The sequence below is a fragment of the Neopsephotus bourkii genome, unplaced genomic scaffold (genome assembly GCF_033783945.1).
Source record: "Neopsephotus bourkii isolate Nb327-2 ecotype Australia unplaced genomic scaffold, CSIRO-AGI_Nbou_v1 NB_1369, whole genome shotgun sequence".
NCBI lineage: Eukaryota > Metazoa > Chordata > Aves > Psittaciformes > Psittacidae > Neopsephotus > Neopsephotus bourkii.
Window position 1 is genome coordinate 9,140 of NW_026901848.1, and position 25,025 is coordinate 34,164.

General features: G+C 41.3%; 1 protein-coding gene across 1 annotated transcript; it reads right to left on the reverse strand.

The window, feature by feature from the left end:
• Positions 1-18,137: 18,137 nt before the first annotated feature.
• LOC133219548 (leucine-rich repeat-containing protein 31-like) lies at positions 18,138-24,794 on the reverse strand (the record flags this gene model as incomplete). Its single annotated transcript, XM_061366953.1, is given in 6 exon segments — positions 18,138-18,626; positions 20,531-20,698; positions 21,852-22,028; positions 22,688-22,855; positions 23,627-23,776; positions 24,620-24,794. Coding segments are annotated over 6 exon segments (1,158 nt in total), but the record flags the coding sequence as incomplete, so codon positions are not given.
• Positions 24,795-25,025: the final 231 nt, after the last annotated feature.

The following is a 25,025-nucleotide window of genomic DNA, read 5'->3' on the forward strand; positions in this document are numbered from 1 at the left end:
GAGCAGTGTAGGTATGTGTATACCATAGAGAGGTGGGTATATATCTGGGCTATAGCAGTGTAGGTATGTATATAGCTTATAGAGGTGGGTATATATGTGGGATAAAGCAGTGTAGGTGTGTATATTCCATAGAGAGGTGGCTATATATGGGGCAGAGAGCAGTGTAGGCATTTATATACCATAGAGAGATGGGTATATGTTTAGGCTATAGCAGCATAGGTAAGTATATACCATAGAGAGTTGGGTATATATGTGCGCTAGAACAGTGTAGGTACGTATATACCATAGACAGATGGGTATATATGTGGGATAGAGCAGTGTAGGCATGTATATACTATAGATACGGGGGTATATATGTGGGCTAGAGCAGTGTAGGGATGTATATACCATAGAGACGGGGGTATATATGTGGGCTAGAGCAGTGTAGGGATGTATATACCATAGATAGGGAGGCATATATGCGGGATATAGCAGTGTAGGTATATATATACCATACAGAGGTGGGTATATATGTGGGATATAGCAGTGTATGTATGTATATACCATGGAGAGGTGAGTATATATGTGGGACAGAGCAGTGTAGGTATGTATATACCATAGAGAGGTGGGTATATATGTGGGAGAGAGCAGTGTAGGTATGTATATACCATTGAGAGGTGGGTATATATTTGGGATAGAGCAGTGTAGATATGTATATACCATTGAGAGGTGGGTATATATGTGGGATAGAGCAGTGTAGGTATGTATATACCATAGAGAGGTGGGTATATATGGGGGAGAGAGCAGTGTAGGTATGTATATACCATAGAGAGGTGGGTATATATGTGGGTATAGTAGTGTAGGTATGTATATACCATACAGAGGTGGGTATATATTAAAATACATAAGAGGTGATATATTGGGCTATAGCAGCGTAGGTATGTATATACCATAGAGAGGTGGGTATATATGTGGGATAGAGCAGTGTAGTTATGTATATACCATAGAGAGGGGGTATATATGTGGGCTATAGCAGTGTAGGTATGTATATACCATAGAGAGGTGGGCACATATGTGGGCTATAGCAGTGTAGGTATGTGTATACTATAGAGAGGTGGGTATATATGTGGGATAGAGCAGTGTAGGTATGTATATACCATAGAGAGGTGCGTATATATGTGGGCTATACCAGTTTAGGTATGTATATAGCATAGAGAGGTGGGTATATATGTGGGATAGAGAAGTGTAGGTATGTATATACCATAGAGAGGTGGGTATATATGTGGGCTATAGCAGTGTAGGTATCTATATAGCATAGAGAGGTGGGTATATATGTGGGATAGAGCAGTGTAGATAAGTATATACCATCGATAGGGGGTATATATGTGAGATAGAGAAGTGTAGGTATGTATATAAGATAGAGAGGTGGGTATATGTGTGGGATAGAGCAGTGTAGGTATGAATATACCGTAGAGAGGTGGGTATATATGTGGGCTATAGCAGTGTAGGTATGTATATAGCATAGAGAGGTGGGTATATATGTGGGATATAGCAGTGTAGGTATGTATATACCATAGAGAGGTGGGTATATATGTGGGATAGAGCAGTGTAGGTATGTATATACCATAGAGAGGTGGGTATATATGTGGGATAGAGCAGTGTAGGTATGTATATACCATAGAGAGGTGGGTATATATGTGGGATAGAGCAGTGTAGGTATGTATATACCATAGAGAGGTGGGTATATATGTGGGATAGAGCAGTGTAGATATGTATATACCATAGAGAGGTGGGTATATATGTGGGATAGAGCAGTGTAGGTATGTATATACCATAGAGAGGTGGGTATATATGTGGGATAGAGCAGTGTAGGTATGTATATACCATAGAGAGGTGGGTATATATGTGGGCTATAGCAGTGTAGGTATGTATATACCATAGAGAGGTGGGTATATATGTGGGATATAGCAGTGTAGGTATGTATATACCATAGAGAGCTGGGTATATATGTGGGCTATAGCAGTGTAGGTATCTATATAGCATAGAGAGGTGGGTATATATGTGGGATAGAGCAGTGTAGATAAGTATATACCATCGATAGGGGGTATATATATGAGATAGAGAAGTGTAGGTATGTATGTAAGATAGAGAGGTGGGTATATATGTGGGATAGAGTAGTGTAGGCATGTATATACCATAGAGAGGTGGGTATATATGTGGGATAGAGCAGTGTAGGTATGAATATACCGTAGAGAGGTGGGTATATATGTGGGCTATAGCAGTGTAGGTATGTATATAGCATAGAGAGGTGGGTATATATGTGGGATATAGCAGTGTAGGTATGTATATAGCATAGAGAGGTGGGTATATATGTGGGATAGAGCAGTGTAGGTATGTATATACCATAGAGAGGTGGGTATACATGTGGGCTATACCAGTTTAGGTATGTATATAGCATAGAGAGGTGGGTATATATGTGGGATAGAGAAGTGTAGGTATGTATATACCATAGAGAGGTGGGTATATATGTGGGCTATAGCAGTGTAGGTATCTATATAGCATAGAGAGGTGGGTATATATGTGGGATAGAGCAGTGTAGGCATGTGTATACCATAGAGAGGTGGGTATATATGTGGGATAGAGCAGTGTAGGTATCTATATACCATAGAGAGGTGGGTATCTATGTGGGTATAGTAGTGTAGGTATGTATATACCATACAGAGGTGGGTATATATTTGGGCTATAGCAGCGTAGGTATGTATATACCATAGAGAGGTGGGTATATATGTGGGATAGAGCAGTGTAGTTATGTATATACCATAGAGAGGGGATATATATGTGGGCTATAGCAGTGTAGGTATGTATATACCATAGAGAGGTGGGCACATACGTGGGCTATAGCAGTGTAGGTATGTATATACCATAGAGACGTGGATATATATGTGGGATAGAGCAGTGTAGATAAGTATATACCATCGATAGGGGGTATATATGTGAGATAGAGAAGTGTAGGTATGTATATAAGATAGAGAGGTGGGTATATGTGTGGGATAGAGTAGTGTAGGCATGTATATACCATAGAGAGGTGGGCATATATATGTGGGATAGAGCAGTGTAGGTATGAATATACCGTAGAGAGGTGGGTATATATGTGGGCTATAGCAGTGTAGGTATGTATATACCATAGAGAGGTGGGTATATATGTCGGATATAGCAGTGTAGGTATGTATATAACATAGAGAGGAGGATATATATGTGGGATAGAGCAGTGTAGGTATGTATATACCATAGAGAGGTGGGTATATATGTGGGCTATATCAATGTAGGTATGTATATACCATAGAGAGGTGGGTATATATTTGGGATAGAGCACCGTAGGTATGTATATAGCTTATAGAGGTGGGCATATATGTGGGATAAAGCAGTGTAGTTATGTATATACCATAGATAGGTCAGTATATATGTGGGCTATAGCAGTGTAGGTATGTATATACCATAGAGAGGTGGGTACATATGTGGGCTATAGCAGTCTAGGTATGTATATACCATAGAGAGGTGGGTATATATGTGGGCTATAGCAGTGTAGGTATGTATATACCATCTATAGGGGGTATATATGTGGGATAGAGCAGAGTAGGTATGTATATACCATAGGGAGGTGAGTATATATGTGGGATAGAGCAGTGTAGTTATGTACATACCATAGAGAGGTGTGTATATATGTGGGCTATAGCAGTGTAGGTATGTGTATACCATAGAGAAGGGGGTATATATGTGGGATGGAGCAATGTAAGTATGTATATACCATAGAGAGGTGGGCATATATATGTGGGATAGAGCAGTGTAGGTATGTATATAACATAGAGAGGAGGGTATATATGTTGGATAGAGCAGTGTAGGTATGTATATACCATAGAGAGGTGGGTATATATTTGGGATAGAGCACCGTAGGTATGTATATAGCTTATAGAGGTGGGCATATATGTGGGATAAAGCAGTGTAGTTATGTATATACCATAGATAGGTCAGTATATATGTGGGCTATAGCAGTGTAGGTATGTATATACCATAGAGAGGTGGGTATATATGTGGGCTATAGCAGTGTAGGTATGTATATACCATAGAGAGGTGGGTATATATGTGGGATAAAGCAGTGTAGTTATGTATATACCATAGATAGGTGGGTATATATGTGGGATAAAGCAGTGTAGGTATGTATATACCATAGAGAGGTGTATATATGTGTGGGATAGAGCAGTGTAGTTATGTATATACCATAGAGAGGTGTGTATATATGTGGGCTATAGCAGTGTAGGTATGTATATACCATAGAGAGGTGGGTATATATGTGGGATAGAGCAGTGTAGTTATGTATATACCATAGAGAGGGGGTATATATGTGGGCTATAGCAGTGTAGGTATGTATATACCATAGAGAGGTGGGCACATATGTGGGCTATAGCAGTGTAGGTATGTATATAGCATAGAGGAGTGGGTATATATGTGGGATAGAGCAGTGTAGGTATGTATATACCATAGAGAGGTGGGTATATATGTGGGTATAGTAGTGTAGGTATGTATATACCATATACAGGTGGGTAGATATTTGGGCTATAGCAGTGTAGGTATGTATATAGCATAGAGAGGTGGGTATATATGTGGGATAGAGAACTGTAGGTATGTATATACCATAGAGAGGTGGGTATATATCTGGGCTATAGCAGTGTAGGTACCTATATAGCATAGAGAGGTGGGTATATATGTGGGATAGAGCAGTGTAGGTATGTATATACCATAGAGAGGTGGGTATATATGTGGGTGTGGTAGTGTAGGTATGTATATACCATACAGAGGTGGGTATATATTTGGGCTATAGCAGCGTAGGTACGTATATACAATAGAGAGGTGGGTATATATGTGGGATAGAGCAGTGTAGTTATGTATATACCATAGAGAGGGGGTATATATGTGGGCTATAGCAGTGTAGGTATGTATATACCATAGAGAGGTGGGCACATATGTGGGCTACAGCAGTGTAGGTATGTGTATACTATAGAGGTGGGTATATATGTGGGATAGAGCAGTGTAGGTATGTATATACCATAGAGAGGTGGGTATATATGTGGGCTATACCAGTTTAGGTATGTATATAGCATAGAGAGGTGGGTATATATGTGGGATAGAGAAGTGTAGGTATGTATATACCATAGAGAGGTGGGTATATATGTGGGCTATAGCAGTGTAGGTATCTATATAGCATAGAGAGGTGGGTATATATGTGGGTATAGTAGTGTAGGTATGTATATACCATACAGAGGTGGGTATATATTTGGGCTATAGCAGCGTAGGTATGTATATACAATAGAGAGGTGGGTATATATGTGGGATAGAGCAGTGTAGTTATGTATATACCATAGAGAGGGGGTATATATGTGGGCTATAGCAGTGTAGGTATGTATATACCATAGAGAGGTGGGCACATATGTGGGCTATAGCAGCATAGGTATGTGTATACTATAGAGAGGTGGGTATATATGTGGGATAGAGCAGTGTAGGGATGTATATACCATAGAGAGTTTGGTATACATGTGGGCTATACCAGTTTAGGTACGTATATACCATAGAGAGGTGGGTATATATGTGGGATATAGCAGTGTATGTATGTATATACCATGGAGAGGTGAGTATATATGTGGGACAGAGCAGTGTAGGTATGTATATACCATAGAGAGGTGGATATATATGTGGGAGAGAGCAGTGTAGGTATGTATATACCATTGAGAGGTGGGTATATATTTGGATAGGCAGTGTGTGTATATACCATTGAGAGGTGGGTATATATGTGGGATAGAGCAGTGTAGGTATGTATATACCATAGAGAGGTGGGTATATATGTGGGATAGAGCAGTGTAGGTATGTATATCCCATGGAGAGGTGGGTATATATGTGGGATAAAGCAGTGTAGGTGTGTATATACCATAGAGAGGTGGGTATATATGGGGCAGAGAGCAGTGTAGGCATGTATATACCATAGAGAGATGGGTATATATGTGGGCTATAGCAGTGTTGGTATGTATATAAAAGAGAGGTGGGTATATATGTGGGATAGAGCAGTGTAGGTATGTATATACCATAGAGAGGTGGGTATATATGTGGGATAGAGCAGTGTAGGTATGTATATACCATTGAGAGGTGGGTATATATTTGGGATAGAGCAGTGTAGATATGTATATACCATTGAGAGGTGGGTATATATGTGGGATAGAGCAGTGTAGGCATGTGTATAACATAGAGAGGTGGGTATATATGTGGGATAGAGCAGTGTAGGTATGTATATACCATAGAGAGGTGGGTATATATGTGGGATAAAGCAGTGTAGGTATGTATATACCATAGAGAGGTGGGTATATATGGGGCAGAGAGCAGTGTAGGCATGTATATACCATAGAGAGATGGGTATATATGTGGGCTATAGCAGTGTAGGTATGTATATAAAAGAGAGGTGGGTATATATGTGGGATAGAGCAGTGTAGGTATGTATATACCATAGAGAGGTGGGTATATATGGGGGAGAGAGCAGTGTAGGTATGTATATACCATAGAGAGGTGGGTATATATGTGGGTATAGTAGTGTAGGTATGTATATACCATACAGAGGTGGGTATATAGTTGGGCTATAGCAGCGTAGGTATGTATATACAATAGAGAGGTGGGTATATATGTGGGATAGAGCAGTGTAGTTATGTATATACCATAGAGAGGTGGGCACATATGTGGGCTATAGCAGTGTAGGTATGTGTATACTATAGAGAGGTGGGTATATATGTGGGATAGAGCAGTGTAGGTATGTATATACCATAGAGAGGTGCGTATATATGTGGGCTATACCAGTTTAGGTATGTATATAGCATAGAGAGGTGGGTATATATGTGGGATAGAGAAGTGTAGGTATGTATATACCATAGAGAGGTGGGTATATATGTGGGCTATAGCAGTGTAGGTATCTATATAGCATAGAGAGGTGGGTATATATGTGGGATAGAGCAGTGTAGATAAGTATATACCATCGATAGGGGGTATATATGTGAGATAGAGAAGTGTAGGTATGTATATAAGATAGAGAGGTGGGTATATGTGTGGGATAGAGCAGTGTAGGTATGAATATACCGTAGAGAGGTGGGTATATATGTGGGCTATAGCAGTGTAGGTATGTATATAGCATAGAGAGGTGGTTATATATGTGGGATATAGCAGTGTAGGTATATATACCATACAGAGGTGGGTATATATGTGGGATATAGCAGTGTAGGTATGTATATACCATGGAGAGGTGAGTATATATGTGGGACAGAGCAGTGTAGGTATGTATATACCATAGAGAGGTGGGTATATATGTGGGAGAGAGCAGTGTAGGTATGTATATACCATTGAGAGGTGGGTATATATTTGGGATAGAGCAGTGTAGATATGTATATACCATTGAGAGGTGGGTATATATGTGGGATAGAGCAGTGTAGGTATGTATATACCAGAGAGAGGTGGGTATATATGGGGGAGAGAGCAGTGTAGGTATGTATATACCATAGAGATGTGGGTTTATATGTGGGTATAGTAGTGTAGGTATGTATATACCATACAGAGGTGGGTATATATTTGGGCTATAGCAGCGTAGGTATGTATATACAATAGAGAGCTGGGTATATATGTGGGCTATAGCAGTGTAGGTATCTATATAGCATAGAGAGGTGGGTATATATGTGGGATAGAGCAGTGTAGATAAGTATATACCATCGATAGGGGGTATATATATGAGATAGAGAAGTGTAGGTATGTATGTAAGATAGAGAGGTGGGTATATATGTGGGATAGAGTAGTGTAGGCATGTATATACCATAGAGAGGTGGGCATATATATGTGGGATAGAGCAGTGTAGGTATGAATATACCGTAGAGAGGTGGGTATATATGTGGGCTATAGCAGTGTAGGTATGTATATAGCATAGAGAGGTGGGTATATATGTGGGATATAGCAGTGTAGGAATGTATATAGCATAGAGAGGTGGGTATATATGTGGGATAGAGCAGTGTAGGTATGTATATACCATAGAGAGGTGGGTATACATGTGGGCTATACCAGTTTAGGTATGTATATAGCATAGAGAGGTGGGTATATATGTGGGATAGAGAAGTGTAGTTATGTATATACCATAGATAGGTCAGTATATATGTGGGCTATAGCAGTGTAGGTATGTATATACCATAGAGAGGTGGGTACATATGTGGGCTATAGCAGTCTAGGTATGTATATACCATAGAGAGGTGGGTATATATGTGGGCTATAGCAGTGTAGGTATGTATATACCATCTATAGGGGGTATATATGTGGGACAGAGCAGTGTAGGTATCTATATAGCATAGAGAGGTGGGTATATATGTGGGCTATACGAATGTAGGTATGTATATACCATAGATAGGTGGGTATATATTTGGCCTATAGCAGCGTAGGTATGTATATACCATAGAGAAGGGGGTATATATGTGGGATAGAGCAATGTAAGTATGTATATACCATAGAGAGGTGGGCATATATATGTGGGATAGAGCAGTGTAGGTATGTATATACCATAGAGAGGTGGGTATATATGTGGGCTATAGCAGTGTAGGTATGTATATACCATAGAGAGGTGGGTATATATGTGGGATAGAGCAGTGTAGGTATGTATATACCATAGAGAGGTGGGTATATATGTGGGATATAGCAGTGTAGGTATGTATATACCATAGAGAGGTGGGTATATATGTGGGCTATAGCAGTGTAGGTATGTATATACCATAGAGAGGTGGGTATATATGTGGGCTATAGCAGTGTAGGTATGTATATACCATAGAGAGGTGGGTATATATGTGGGCTATAGCAGTGTAGGTATGTATATACCATAGAGAGGTGGGTATATATGTGGGATAGAGCAGTGTAGGTATGTATATACCATAGAGAGGTGGGTATATATGTGGGCTATAGCAGTGTAGGTATGTATATAGCATAGAGAGGTGGGTATATATGTGGGATAGAGCAGTTTAGTTATGTATATACCATAGAGAGGGGGTATATATGTGGGCTATAGCAGTGTAGGTATGTATATACCATAGAGAGGTGGGCACATATGTGGGCTATAGCAGTGTAGGTATGTATATAGCATAGAGGGGTGGGTATATATGTGGGATAGAGCAGTGTAGGTATGTATATACCATAGAGAGGTGGGTATATATGTGGGTATAGTAGTGTAGGTATGTATATACCATACAGAGGTGGGTATATATTTGGGCTATAGCAGTGTAGGTATGTATATAGCATAGAGAGGTGGGTATATATGTGGGATAGAGCAGTTTAGTTATGTATATACCATAGAGAGGGGGTATATATGTGGGCTATAGCAGTGTAGGTATGTATATACCATAGAGAGGTGGGTACATATGTGGGCTATAGCAGTGTAGGTATGTATATACCATAGAGAGGTGGGTATATATGTGGGATAGAGCAGTGTAGGTATGTATATAGCATAGAGAGGTGGGTATATATGTGGGATATAGCAGTGTAGGTATGTATATACCATAAAGAGGTGGGTATATATGTGGGCTATAGCAGTGTAGGTATGTATATACCATAGAGAGGTGGGTATATATGTGGGTATAGCAGTGTAGGTATGTATATACCATAGAGACGGGGGTATATATGTGGGCTATAGCAGTGTAGGTATGTATATACCACAGAGAGGTGGCTATGTATGTGGAATAGAGCAGTGTAGGTATGTATATACCATAGAGAGGGGGGTATATATGTGGGATAGAGCAGTGCAGTTATGTATATACCATAGAGAGGGCGTATATATGTGAGATAGAGCAGTGTAGGTATGTATATAAGATAGAGAGGTGGGTATATGTGTGGGATAGAGTAGTGTAGGCATGTATATACCATAGAGGGGTGGGTATATATGTGGTCTATAGCAATGTAGGTATGTGTATACCATAGAGAGGGGGGCATATATGTGGGATAGAGCACTGTAGGTATGTATATCCCATGGAGAGGTGGGTATATATGTGGGATAAAGCAGTGTAGGTGTGTATATACCATAGAGAGGTGGGTATATATGGGGCAGAGAGCAGTGTAGGCATGTATATACCATAGAGAGATGGGTATATATGTGGGCTATAGCAGTGTTGGTATGTATATAAAAGAGAGGTGGGTATATATGTGGGATAGGGCAGTGTAGGTATGTATATACCATGGAGAGGTGGGTATATATGTGAGATAGAGCAGTGTAGGTATGCATATACCATAGAGAGGTGGGTATATATGTGGGCTATAGCAGTGTAGGTATGTATATACCATAGAGAGGTGGGTATATATGTGGGATAGAGCAGTGTAGGTATGTGTATACCATAGAGAGGTGGGTATATATCTGGGCTATAGCAGTGTAGGTATGTATATAGCTTATAGAGGTGGGTATATATGTGGGCTATAGCAGTGTAGGTATGTATATACCATGGAGAGGTGGGTATATATGTGGGCTATAGCAGTGTAGGTATGTATATACCATAGATAGGTGGGTATATGTTTAGGCTATAGCAGCATAGGTAAGTATATACCATAGAGAGGTGGGTATATATGTGCGCTAGAACAGTGTAGGTACGTATATACCATAGACAGATGGGTATATATGTGGGATAGAGCAGTGTAGGCATGTATATACCATAGAGACGGGGGTATATATGTGGGCTATAGCAGTGTAGGTATGTATATACCATAGAGACGGGGGTATATATGTGGGCTAGAGCAGTGTAGGGATGTATATACCATAGATAGGGAGGCATATATGCGGGATATAGCAGTGTAGGTATATATATACCATACAGAGGTGGGTATATATGTGGGATATAGCAGTGTATGTATGTATATACCATGGAGAGGTGAGTATATATGTGGGACAGAGCAGTGTAGGTATGTATATACCATAGAGAGGTGGGTATATATGTGGGAGAGAGCAGTGTAGGTATGTATATACCATTGAGAGGTGGGTATATATTTGGGATAGAGCAGTGTAGATATGTATATACCATTGAGAGGTGGGTATATATGTGGGATAGAGCAGTGTAGGTATGTATATACCATAGAGAGGTGGGTATATATGTGGGCTATACCAGTTTAGGTATGTATATAGCATAGAGAGGTGGGTATATATGTGGGATAGAGAAGTGTAGGTATGTATATACCATAGAGAGGTGGGTATATATGTGGGCTATAGCAGTGTATGTATCTATATAGCATAGAGAGGTGGGTATATATGTGGCATAGAGCAGTGTAGGCATGTGTATACCATAGAGAGGTGGGTATATATGTGGGATAGAGCAGTGTAGGTATGTATATACCATAGCGAGGTGGGTATATATGTGGGTATAGTAGTGTAGGTATGTATATACCATACAGAGTGGGTATATATTGGGCTAAGCAGCGTAGGTATGTATATACAATAGAGAGGTGGTATATATGTGGGATAACAGTTAGTATGTATATACCATAGAGAGGGGGTATATACGTGGGCTATAGCAGTGTAGGTATGTATATACCATAGAGAGGTGGGCATATATGTGGGCTATAGCAGTGTAGGTATGTATATACCATAGAGAGGGGGTATATATGTGGGCTATAGCAGTGTAGGTATGTATATACCATAGAGAGGTGGGCACATATGTGGGCTATAGCAGTGTAGGTATGTGTATACTATAGAGAGGTGGGTATATATGTGGGATAGAGCAGTGCAGTTATGTATATACCATCGAGAGGGGGTATATATGTGAGATAGAGCAGTGTAGGTATGTATATAAGATAGAGAGGTGGGTATATGTGTGGGATAGAGTAGTGTAGGCATGTATATACCATAGAGGGGTGGGTATATATACGGGATAGAGCTGTGTAGGTATGTATATACCATAGAGAGGTGGGTACACATATGGGCTATAGCAGTGTAGGTATGTATATCCCATAGAGAGAAGGGTATATATGTGGGAGAGAGCAGCACCTGTAAGACCCCTTTCTGCTCATTAAAAGGTTTATATCACTCACCCCTGCATGGTTCCGAAGCTCTCCGAGGTTTCTTTGTCCCTTTTCTAAGCAGTGATATTCCTCTGCTGTCGCTCCCCGTGCTCTGTTTGGCCTAGAAGCAGCTCGCCCTGCGGTGACTGAGGGGGGCCGGGCCGGGCCAGGGCGGAGCTCCCGATGCTGTGTCCCGAGGTTATCCCGAGGCAATCCCACGATATCCGAGCCCTGGCAAAGCCAAAGCAGCTGCTGAGGCAGGCCAGCGTTGAGAACAGGAGCGCTGCCCGGACTGAGTCGGCTCGACCGGGTCAGCGCGCGGAGGGTCCCAGTGCTGTGCCTTGCTCTTTAACAAGTCTCAGCTGGGACTCGTGTGAGCTGCTCATTGCTGGGGGTGGAAACAGCGGATGATGGGCTGGCAAGAGCTTCCTTTCTGTTGCACTGCGCTTTTTCTTGTCCCCTCCCCTTAGCCTTGCACTGCAAAGAAAGAACAACATAAATAATCCAGAGGAAGGTTTTGAGCAGGTTTGTTAAGGCTGTGGGCGGCCTCTAGACTACCTTTCACAATTGCAATCACTTTGTTAAACATGCAGGGGCCAAAAGTTAGTCCCAGAATTAACAATATTAAGGGTCCTGCAATGGTAGATAGTAACTAACTGATAAGTAGGGACAGGACGATTGCTCTGTTTGTAATGTTAATCAAGCTGGTGCTTCAAAGACTGCCAGAAGTCATGAAGATTGTTGGGAGAAGTAAAGGACTCTTACAGACCACCATCACATTTTTGTATGCATGTGGGAAACTTTATGGAAAATGATGGAATTCATGTGTAGCCTCATATATGAGGATGGCCTGTATACGGGGACACACGTTAGGAGTTATCCCCCGTGTCTCCCGGCGCCGCAATAAAGAATACCTGCTTGTCAGCTTGAAACTCTGTTGGCGAGTTTGCTCCTGGAGTTTTCTCCGAATCAGAGCAGAGATGGCTGAGTCTCAGTAGAGCCAAGAGGCCAGTGCAGGGGGCAGTCACTGGCCCAAAGCTGATTCTGTTGGTTTTCAGTATGATATACAAGAAATACCAGTGAATAAAGTGCCAGAGAATGAAGCTCTTTCTCCCACACGTGTCACACACAGGATATTTTTCATAATGATTTATCCAACAAGTAACTGTGAACAGTCTTGCCAGGGGTCTTGAGTCTAAAATATCTGTAAGAACCGCATATAGAGAAGAATCTGATTGTAAGCATCCCCATAAATTGCCTGAGGCCTATGAAGGTCCCCTACTTGGATCAGAATCACATACAAGATATATGCAAAGAACTGGGGGAGATGAAATCTCCTCTGAGCTTAGATTTAAGTAACAATCCCCTCTCTTGTAGTTTGCAGCAAGCTGCGGTTCCTTTGTTAGCTCAGACTTTACAAAACAAACTTGCATGAAATTCCAGTACAGATCTGTGGATACCTCTATCACAGTGAACTGTTTGGCCTTTCTGACAATCGTCTCAAATATCTGCCTAAAGAAATGGTAAACCTCAAAAACAAACAAACAAAAAAAAAATCAAGGAAATTTACCTCCAGAAAAATAGATTTCAAAGTTTTTTCCCAAGGAGCTTTGTCATACTGCTAATTCAGAAATAATAGATCTAAAGTACAAAATATAATCAGTGTCATCACAGAAGATGACAATCAGATACAGGAGTTATTTGGTCCTTTGTTTTAATTTATATTTTATTGATACTTCCCTTTTGCAAAATCTGAGTTCTTCATTACAGCTGTGTGCCATCTTTCTTTACTACAGTGAGAAGGCGTTCACCACCTGGTATGCACCTGAGCCTGGGTTATTCATCACTGTATTCAGGCAAGTAGAAGAAAGCAAGAATGTGGAAACACTGACCTTTGTGTTGAATTATAAAGATGAAATCCCAATTGGCCAGCCTGCTTCTGTTGTTTTGAGTCTTTTTTTTTTTGTGTACACTGAAAAGTAAGAACTGCATTTGCTTAGACTCAATACAGTGACGTTAGTGAGGCTCTGGCACAGCCTGCCCACAGAAGTTGTGGCTGCCATCCCTGGAAGTGTTCAAAACCAGGTTGGAGGAGGCTTTGAGCAACCTGGTCTAGTGGAAGGTGTCCCTGCCTGTGGCAGGGGGATTGGTACTGGATGATCTTTAAGGTCCCTTCTGACCCAAACCATCCTGTGATTCTATCACAAACTGAAACAGAGTAGATAGCAATTTAAAAATGTATGTAGTATTATTAATGCCTTTAACACCACTAACATTTGCAGTTCATTTGATTTGTTTGGAAATACGGAGGATGATTCCAGGCAGGCAGAACACATGCATTTCTACTGGAACCTGCCTTTCCATCCTGTCTTACGGAGGTGTAAAAGCTGTTCTGAGAGTATCCCTACACTTCTGCAAAACTCTTCTCTGATGTTTTGACAGTCTTTAGTTAACAGTATTTTGAATGACTGCAAGCTGTCAAATCCTTAGTGTCACAGCTCATCTCTGAGGTAGCTTGGTGACAGTTTGTAAAACACCTGTGTACAACAGGCTTATTTTAAAGCAGGGAGTCTGCAGAATGCAATATTCAGCAACGATTCTGGGTCCTGCCGTGTCATAACGCCTTTGTTATTCAAAATAACCATGACAAATACCCCTTACTAAATTCTAGTATGCCAAATTTACACGCAGCCATGTCTTCCCACAGCACTTTACAGCTGTTTGGCCTACACACCTGATGTCCTTTTCTAGTTTTTATTCTGTATTGCTCGATGACTCCTTAAACCCCTCCAGAATTTCATTTGCAGCATACATAAAGCATAGGGAAGCACCGGGATCTGCCACTGCGATTTAAAATGCACAAGCGGGTGGGAGCAGACCTCTTTATTCAGTTTAACTGGTTGGTCAGAACTGCAGTCCTGCTGGCCCTCCCCTTGACAGAGTTGCCTTAGAGAAGGTGCTGGCATCTGGAAGGAGGTGGTGAAGGCTCACTGAGACCCGGCTCTTCCTAGAGCTCCACCTCCAGGTAGTGCTCTCTAAATGCTGCGGCTACATAGATGCAGACCTTATTTCTGTTTGGTTCTTGAATCAATGGATACCGAAACACCATTAACACGCCTGCTGGCAGGAGAGAGCTGGGAGTGCAGAAAAGTGGGATGGCTCAGTTTTGATTTTCCATTTTACTAGGTAACTGATGCTGGTTTGATTGTTTGGAGGTGTCTTACAAAATTTTTTCATCCTAAGTGAAGGCAAAGAGAAACAGAGAAGAATTATTCAGAGGCTGCAGAGGAGGAAATCATGGGAAGAAAGGTTTCCAGGAAGACTGGCAGATAGACAGGACATTTAACAGAAGTGCTTTAATAAAAGCTTTTTAATGGCACAATAGATATGACAGACTCATGAGAAGGCAAAGGCCTGGGAAAGTGATCATGAGCAGCAAGTGGTGAGGTTGCAAACAGTCTATATTGTGCTTTGGAGCTCAGAATGAGGACCCAACTAAGTCAAAGCAAGAAACCCCAATGCTGAAGTCCACTTCAGTCAGTAAGATTACAACAAATCTCAGATATTAAACATGGGTCAGCTGCTTTACTGAATTAGAGAGGGAGAGAGTTGAGAGTTTCAAGTGGGAAAGCTGTGACTCAGAGCAGATAAAGCATCAATTTCCCAGTTGGCCTAAAGGCAGATTTGAGGAGGACAGGTATAGAAAAGGAAAGGCATAGAAAAGCAAGTGATCAAGAGGCTGGTGTCCTGCTGTTAAACAGAAATGATGGTAATTCCATATCAGAGTCACTCTCCTGGCTTAAGTTTCTGATTGACAGTCTCTCTTGTTAGCCCTGTATGAAACTGGGGCTCTTTGCTTCATTTCAGAAGTTGAGGATCTCTGTAGAAAATAACTGATGCCACACCGCAGAAATTCCCAGCTACCTCTGACCAAGATACTCCAGTTCACCTCATGTTTCTGAGAGCTGCGGGAGCCAAGCACACTTTTCATGTGGAACTGAAACTGGAACCAGAGAGTCCATGGAGACCCTCACACAAAACTATGGATTAAACAATCGAGAGGTATCATCACACCATGCTCAGCTGCTGGTTATAACCCTGACCAGCCAGAAGCTGATGTTGGAAGGGTCACCTAGACTGAATATTGATGTACATCTGCATGAGAGGGGTCCTAGCAAGTTAAGAAAGTGCAACTTTGTGCCTCTCCTTCACAAGATTGCTGTAGCATGTAGATATACTCAGAGCTAATTCAGCAGTACTTTATCCCTCAAGCTGCCTTGGGATTTCTCTAAGACTCCTCACCCAGTGGGCAGATCTTATCTCTTTACTTCCTAAAATACCTTTCCAATGAATAATCCCACTGCAGTCTTTGAGCTCACTTGTGGGTTAACATGCTCCATGACACGAGTGACTATGCCGGAATTCAGCGCTGTTTAAGCAAATACAGAAAAATGCCAAATAAATTATCAAATAAAAAAAAGGAAGAACTACTTACACATCCCAAGTTGGTGCTTTTTCTAACAGTTCTTGGTCACAGATCAGGGCGCTGTGCTCTTAACTAGAAGATGCCCTGTGGCTTTCAATAATAGACTTTGCTTATTTCCTTCATCTTTAGGGTGAGTATAAGAACATTGTCTATGTTACAAGGTGTTGTGAAGGTTAATGGATTAATCCTGAATGTGGGAAGCATGAAGGCACTGTGGGAACTCCCACTGGCTTTCATACGCTGTAGATCAGACTCTTACATCTGAAAGTTTGTTTTTTGTTGTTGTTGGGGTTGGTTTGTTTTGGGGTTTTTTTGTGCTGCATGTCATAAACGGGTCTGTACAGAAAGTGCAGTCTGAAACAGCTCAGGATGAGAAGGGGCATCCCTGAAGTTTCCTGAAGTCTTTGCATAGCCTTACCCAGAATGCTTTTGGATTGCTCTGTATACAAACTTCCGTGCTAAGGTAGCAGGACATCTCTCTCACTTAACCTACCACAGCATTTTCCCTGTCCCTGACACCTGCAAAGACACCGATCAACTTGATTTTATGTTGATTCTGTACACAGGACTCATCCACACTATGAGATGGCATCAAAGGCTGAGCCGAGGCAGAACAGCTCCTTATGTATTTTCCTTACTGGACTAATATATAATCCTGAGTTGTCCGGATGCTGTCCAAATCTCACAATTTTACAGATTCACAAAGAGGCAAAAGTTTTGGGGGAGAAGAAACTAAAATTTAGAACATAGAGGTTTCAAGTATTTTCAGACGTTTTTCTTACGTACATGAGGCCACATTCACACTGCCCAGCCACCTGCATTAGCAAACACCCCAGCCACTTCCTGCTCTTGGCAAACCTGCAGTGTGTCCATCTGAAATCATCATTGCTCATTTGACAGTAGTCACTGTGGTATTCATAACACAAAGATTAAGCATATATAGTAGTGTGAGCATGGCCCAGAGAATCTGAGAGAGTATGTTATTAACCATAGAATCATAGAATAGTTAGGGTTGGAAATGACCTTAAGATCATCAAGTTCCAACCCCCCTGCCATGGGCAGGGACACCTCGCACTAAACCATATTACCCAAGGCTTCGTCCAACATGGTCTTGAACACTGCCAGGGATGGAGCATTCACAACCTCCCCGGGCAACCTATTCCAGTGCCTCACCGCCCTAACAGGAAAGAATTTCCTCCTTATATCCAGTCTAAACTTCCCCTGTTTAAGTTTTAACCCATTACCCCTTGTCCTATCACTACAGTCCCTAATGAAGAGTCCACCCCCAGCATCCCTATAGGCCCCCTTCAGATACTGGAAGGCTGCTATGAGGTCTCCACGCAGCCTTCTCTTTTCCAGGCTGAACAGCCCCAACTTTCTCTGCTTGTCTTCATACAGGAGGTGCTCCAGTCCCCTGATCATCCTCGTGGCTCTCCTCTGGACTTGTTCCAACAGATCCATGTCCTTTTTATGTTGAGGACACCAGAACTGCACACAGTACTCCAGGTGAGGTCTCACAAGAGCAAAGGGGCAGGATCACCTCCTCCGACCTGCTGGTCCGCTCCTTTTGATGGAATGGATGGAATAATCTGCGCATGCAGAAGGTTAAATAAGTTTTTTATAATTGTGGAACTATTTCAGGAGTTCTTATGAGACGAGATAGCTAAAACCTGGACTGTCTTCTAAGTCAGAGACACATAATACTTGGTTCATGTGCTGCTTGTGAAAGGCCTTCCAGAAACCTTCAACCTCCATCAACAGTCAAAACGAATGTTTCTTTTGTTGTCTTGGTTAAAGCTTTCCAGTTGTTCCCGTTGTAATTCTGAAAGGACCCATCTTTGCATCCCCAGTTCTGCCAAGGCAGGTTGCTTTGTCAATGCTGCTGACAACTCACTGAACCACATCCCACAGTCACGGCAGGACGATGGGCGAAGACTGACGTCCAGCTCTGAGAGTTCTTTGAATACTGTTAAGCCTTGACAGAACATGACCCATCCCTCCTCAGATACATTGTTATTATAACTCAAATCCAGCTTCTGTAATCTGGCTAGGTGACCATCCTGCGTCAGCAATGCTGCAAGAAATTACAGACACAAACACAACTAATACATCCTCACAACTGCCTTAAAAGCTTATAAGTAAGAATAGTAGTATTTTAATACCATATTATTTAAGACTTTTCAGCAGTCAAACAGCAAGATTCAACTCCTCAGCAACATTAAATCACATGCTGTTGATGTCAGAAAAACTTTTATCACAGCTGAAGGAGTGTACAACATTTAAAACACAGGCAATTCAAAAGGAACAGAAGTATAGGGTTAAAATTGCATGACAGCCTGAAAACCTTTGAGTCAGTTGGATAGAAATTGTATGCAGTGCTAATTAAAATAGGCAGAGAAGCTTTACAGGGAGACAACTACAGGCTGGGCAGAGATGGATCAAGAGTAGCCCTGACGAGAGGGACTTGGGGGTGTTGGTTAATGAGAAGCTCAACATGATCCAGCAGTGTGTACTTGCAGGCCGGGAAGCCAACCATATGCTGGGCTGCATCACCAGCAGCAGGACCAGCATGTTGATGGAAGGGATTTTCCCACTCTACTCAGCTCTCATGAGACACCCCCCCCCCCCCCCAGAGTACTGTGTTCAGCTAGGGGGCCCCCAACACAAGAGGAACATGGACCTGTTGGAGTGAGTCCAGAGGATAGCCATCAAGATGCTCAGAGAGCTGTAGCAGCTCTGCTATGGAGACAGGCTGAGAGAGTTTGGCTCAGGGGAGACAACAGGGGAGATAACAGTCTTCCAATACCTAAAGGGGGCCTACAAGAAATATGGAGAAGGACTTCTTACAAGGGCATGCAGTGATAGGACAAAAGGGAATGTTTTTAAACTTAAAGAGGGTAGATTTAGATTAGACATGAGAAATTCTTTACTATGAGGGTGCTGAGATACTGGAACAGGTTGCCCACAGACGTTTTGGATGCCCCATCCCTGGGCAAGTGTTCAAAGCCAGGTTGGATGGGGCTTTGAGCAACTTGCTCTAGTGGAAGGTGTCCCTGCTTGTGGCTGGCGGGAACCAGATGATCATTAAGGCCCCTTCAAACCCAAACCATTCTATGATTCTATGATTCTAAGATTTAGAAAGAGGAAAGCAAAACTAGATGAGGTTGTGTGATTACAACAGCCACTTCTCACTGTGGGTGGGTAATGGTCCCGATATACCCTAAAGGGAACTGGGATCCCTAATGTACAATTGGCAAAGGAGACACCCATCAAGGGTGGTGTTTATAAAGTCACAAATATTCAGGCTTCATCTCACCAGCCTTCAGATTACAGGGCCTTAATAACTGCCACGCAGCTATTGCCAGTCTCAGACACTCAAAACACATGAGTAAGGCCCACAGAATCACAAAGATGATTATAAACTAAACAGGTTTTTAAGGGATCCTAGAACTGATTCCATCATCAGGTTTCTGTTTTCCAGTATTTCTCAGCAGCTGCTAAGAGATGGGCAAAAGTATTTCTGATTTGATTCTTCTACAGTAGTGTGACACCCTGAAACACACCTAATGGACTGAGAGCTAATAGTGCCTGTATTACTGCCTGTCAGCATGTACATTTTCTAGAAATTACTGGACACAGAGCCAGCAACTGAATAAAATAAAACTCCTCACAGGCAGTTTAAACATCTGATATAAAAAACAGATGCAAACCCTACATTTTCCAAGTGCTGCCTTTTTGTATTAATACTTAAAACTACTAAAAGATTCTTTGTACTTTGTACACTTTTGCACTGTGCATGTACAGGACAGCCAGACTTCAGTAAAATAAAAAGCCTTTCTGGGTAAAATATTGCTTAATTTTCCATCTTTTCATTTGATTTACGCAAAAACGTGCTCAGCCCATAGAACAAGTGCCTTCTGAATTGTGGTCTGAATGCCCTGGCTCCTTGACTGTTAGTAAATACCATGTTATACGTACTTAGAAGGGCCAAATCTTCATCCACCAAGTTACAGCTGCTCAGTCTTAACACTTGAATCTCCATTGCAAGCTTTAGTGCTCCCAAAAGCAGCTTTAAGTTCCCACCAATGCACTTATTCCAGGAAAGGTCTAATATCTCCAGTTCAGGAAGGTGAAGGGCAGCCTCAGCTGAAAAGATTAAGACCAGCAACTTCTGCTTACTGAGAGAAAACAATACAGCTTCAATAGACAGCTCACCAACAATTCACCTGTAAACAGGCTTCTAACAGGCTGCCTACTTGTGCGGAGAATGACTTATTTCATCCTAATAAAAGTCAGAATAAAGAATATAAGAAGGGCCTGCCTACAGAATCTGTAAGAACTCTGTGGAGGGGTTTCTTGTCTTTATGTTATTGGCTTGACCTTGTCCCATTGAAGCCAATTTAACTTAACAGCTTGTTTTTAAACCATTTTGTATGAATTTAAAGACAGCAAATTCTTGCTGTGAACTCACCATGCAAGGTGAAATGCTCTGTATCTTTTGACAACACCAATTTCCATGATGTCGCTCTTCCATATTGTAATGATATAAATACAGTACTTTTTCCTGCAGGGACCTCAGACCAATTTAGCTTTCTACTGCTTCTGCTGAAGGCAGTAAAATTTTACTACAGGTTTCAATGTCACTAGTAAACAGTACAAAATAAGTGCATTTTGTGGTAACTAACTGATCCCTCCTAGGGGTACTCAGGTTTCATGTGCCATATGGAACACTTACCAAAAGTACAGTGTAGCCACTAATCCACTGGGATTTGCAATAAGTAGGCAAAAGAGACTGAATTTACATGTCCCACGTTAGACCGGACTTTTCTTCATAGCTATGCAGTCTCTTTTCTACTAATGCAGCCATTGCTTCAGTTCCTCCACTGCCCCATGCTTAACTCTGTTCCAGAGAGTTTCTACTGAAACTTTCACCAGCAGTGAGGTGAAAAACCTTCAGTCAGAACTTTACCCCATTAAACTGCAAATGCAGTGTTACAACCAAACTATAATTACAGCATAATATAAAATCATGTTTTCCTTTCTCTTCCCAAATTAGGAAGTATACAAAAGCTCGCTATCAGACAAAAGACTAAAAGGACTTCATCCAGTTAGGTATAATGGGCGAAGACAGACAATGGCCTGCCCTTGCAGCTGGGTCCCACAAAGCACCGGTTTCATCACAGGCTTTTTCAGCTGGGACCTGTGGTATAATGTAGCCATAGTCTCTGGAGTTCAGCCAGTGGAGAATGAAGTACTTATCCCACAAGGATACGTAGAGAATAGACACTCTTTAAAAAACCATTCCTATCTAGTGATGAAAACGACTCTTCACCTAAACCACAATTGCTGATGGCCACAGATTTCAACTTCAGTAACAACCTTAGCCTGCTCAGAAGAGGTCCAGATGAGACGTCCACATTTTTATTCGAGGATAAATTCAGCTCTTGAAGGCTGGAGAGTAAAGGTATCACCTGGGCTGTGAAAACATGAAATATTTATTAGACAGTCACCAATCCAAAACAAACATGTAGTTGTATACTTGCTTGACATAATTTCTGCTCTTTATAAATCAATCCAAAAGTGAAGGCCAAATTCTGACACTCAGATTTATGGTGAGTAATGTTTTAGTCCATAAATAGCCTTTTTATTTTCAGTAGGAATGTTTAAGAAATTAGGTATTACATACTGTGTGGAAGGTCGTCAGAACACAGCTTCCTTTGAAATTTTGTAGGTGAAGTAGGGAATTTAACATTAAATGAGATGGGGGTTATTTCTAAATGTCTTTGCTGATAACTGAAACTCCTTTGTATTAATGCTATTATTTTCTATTAGTCAATAGATTAAAAATAAATTATGTTTGCTATTAGTAATAGTCAGTATTTCCCAGTGCTTCAGCAGTAGCTTTTCAAATTGTTTTCTTTATCATGGAAAATAAGACGTAGGCAATATAGGCTTTGAGTCATGGGATTTTATTGTTATTGTTCTAAAGAGTAAAAAAACCAATGTCAAGATATTGTGATAATGCACACAGAAAAATTAACTGGCTCACTAGGTTAGGCGGAATCTCTTACACCTTTGAGTGCTTTCAGAAGTCAAACCCTACATTCTTAATGGATTTCCTCAATATGTTCTTACGCAAAATGGTCATGTCCTATTCTGTTACACAGCACTGGTGGAAATCAAGGACTTCAAGATTTTTCAAGCTGGCCAAATGAGCTGTTGAGTCTTTAAAGCCACCACCAATCTCTTTGTTACATGATAAGTCTAATTTCCTTAGGTCTGCAAGGTGCTGTAAAGCAGAGTCTCAAATGGAAAAGGGAGCATCCTGGTCACCGGCTGCCACAATAGCACAGGTCACAGCTTTAGCATTTATTTATTTACTTCAACGTCAAAGTTTGCACAAGGTAGTGCAGGCAAAGCTCTTAGACTAAGCTTCAGTATATAATCACAGGAGACATACAGTAATACCACAAAGCTCCCCCGTCTTTGCAACTCCATTCCTCTCTGAAAGAGCAGGTGAAGGTGAGGCCAGCTCATCCCCCAGATCCAGTCAATCCTCAGCATTTTGCTGAAATTACTACTGGATGTGATAATCAGTGGCAGTTGGTTTGTCTTCTGGATAAAACCTCCACTAGGGAGAGACACAGACAATGAGCGCATTTCATATGGCTTCACTAGACACTCATTAAGTGATGATGGTGAATTTGGATTTCCCCCTGAGAGTAGGGATTAGTTTGTTAAACGTTAGCTAGAGTGTCTGGGCCTTGTCTGTTCTGTCTGGGGAGAGAGGAAGCATGTCCACAGAGCCACTAATCTACCCTAAGAAGTGTCTCAGATAAATGGTGTGGAGGGTGACTCTCCCCACTGACTGTCACATGCTTGAGCTCAGGGAAGATAAATGCTAGTCCTTCTGAAAGTCTCTGTAGTCTTTTCTCAATCCTCAAACAGCAAATAACGATTGCCCATTAATACTGCCAAACCATCAGCAAAATCCCACCTCATTGCCTTTCTTAAATGGTTTTCAGATGTACAATTTATTCGGAATTAAAGTCTTTCAGAACATGAAGTCTAAACCTTGCTTGAATCCACACATGTGCAAGTTTAACTCTTTCAAGCCTGGCACATTTTTCAGAGCCTGAGCAATAACCTTCATGCTGCAGCCAATGAGTTTGTTGATAGAGAGATCTAATACTTCAAGGTTTGGGATCACATTTAGAATTTCAGCTGGAAAAAAAAAAGAAAATAACAGAATTGGAAATTGTCTGCAATACATACAGATGAACCCTAGAAAAATATAGCACCATGGCAAACAAGAGGAGGTAGGCAGGTTTGCCTATATGTGTGGTTTAGACTTACTAAGTTCCTGTTCTACCTAAAAATACAGTAAGACAAAGATTGGATAGGAATAAAGAAAACCAATGAAAAAATCTGCCTCAAAATAAAGGTGAAAAAAAATACAAGGATAGCTAGGAAAATACAGGGGAATAAAAATCAGAAGTACGAGAAAGAAAAAATTATAATGAAAATATATACGACTTTATGCTGCATAAGGACCACCTGCTACAGTGCAGATGAGTGCATAGAGGTTTCTCTTTAGGGAGTAAGTATCTTTTGAAACACACAATCATATCCAAAGATGACACAGGATTAAGCTATGGTGAAAGAGAGGAGGGATGGTCAGTGGTTGCCGACTCAGCCTAAATCCTCATTGCTCAGGCCTTCTTTCCCATCCCACAGCTAACTACCTAATTTTAAGCAGTCAGTGTTGGAAATCCCGGCGTATATGATTTGCTCAGGGTCTCAAAGGATCAAGCAACCCTGGACCACCGAGGCAGCTAGACTGCGGATTAGATCTAGCTATTTTTCTTCTCAACCATACCTCCTGTGATTAGGGAGAACAACTTTCTTCCTTGAAAGAAAGTGCATTAAAATGCAACACTGTTATAATGCAGAGCCTGAAATAAATTAACTTTCTACTAACACTGAGCTCACTACAGCCATGGTCTAAGTCGAACAGGTTATATCTCCGTGAAGCCACCCACAGTCCAGCTACATCGATACACATACCACGGGATTCTCCATCTTTTGCCGTCAGGTTACAGTCTGTGATCTTCAGAAGTTTTAACTTGCATCCTTTCTGGATTTTTTTTGTCAAGAGTGATAGTTTTCCACCTATGTTACTGTTCCATGATAAATCCAGTTCTTCAAGTTGAGAAACAATTTCAAATGCCTCTCCTGTAACAGATGTTTAAGATGACTCATTCTAGGTATCAATTTCAGTGCAAGATGAAAACAAAGGTTTGGAATATATTAAAGAGGATGGTTAGTCACTTCATTCTCAAACTACTGTATTTCAAATGGCTTGCCACAAAAATTGGTATATGTGTGAATTGTTGCTACTGCAGCAATGTTGTATAAACTGTCACCTTGTCTAAGGAGCTAAACAGATCACAAGTCATTGTCACTGTACACA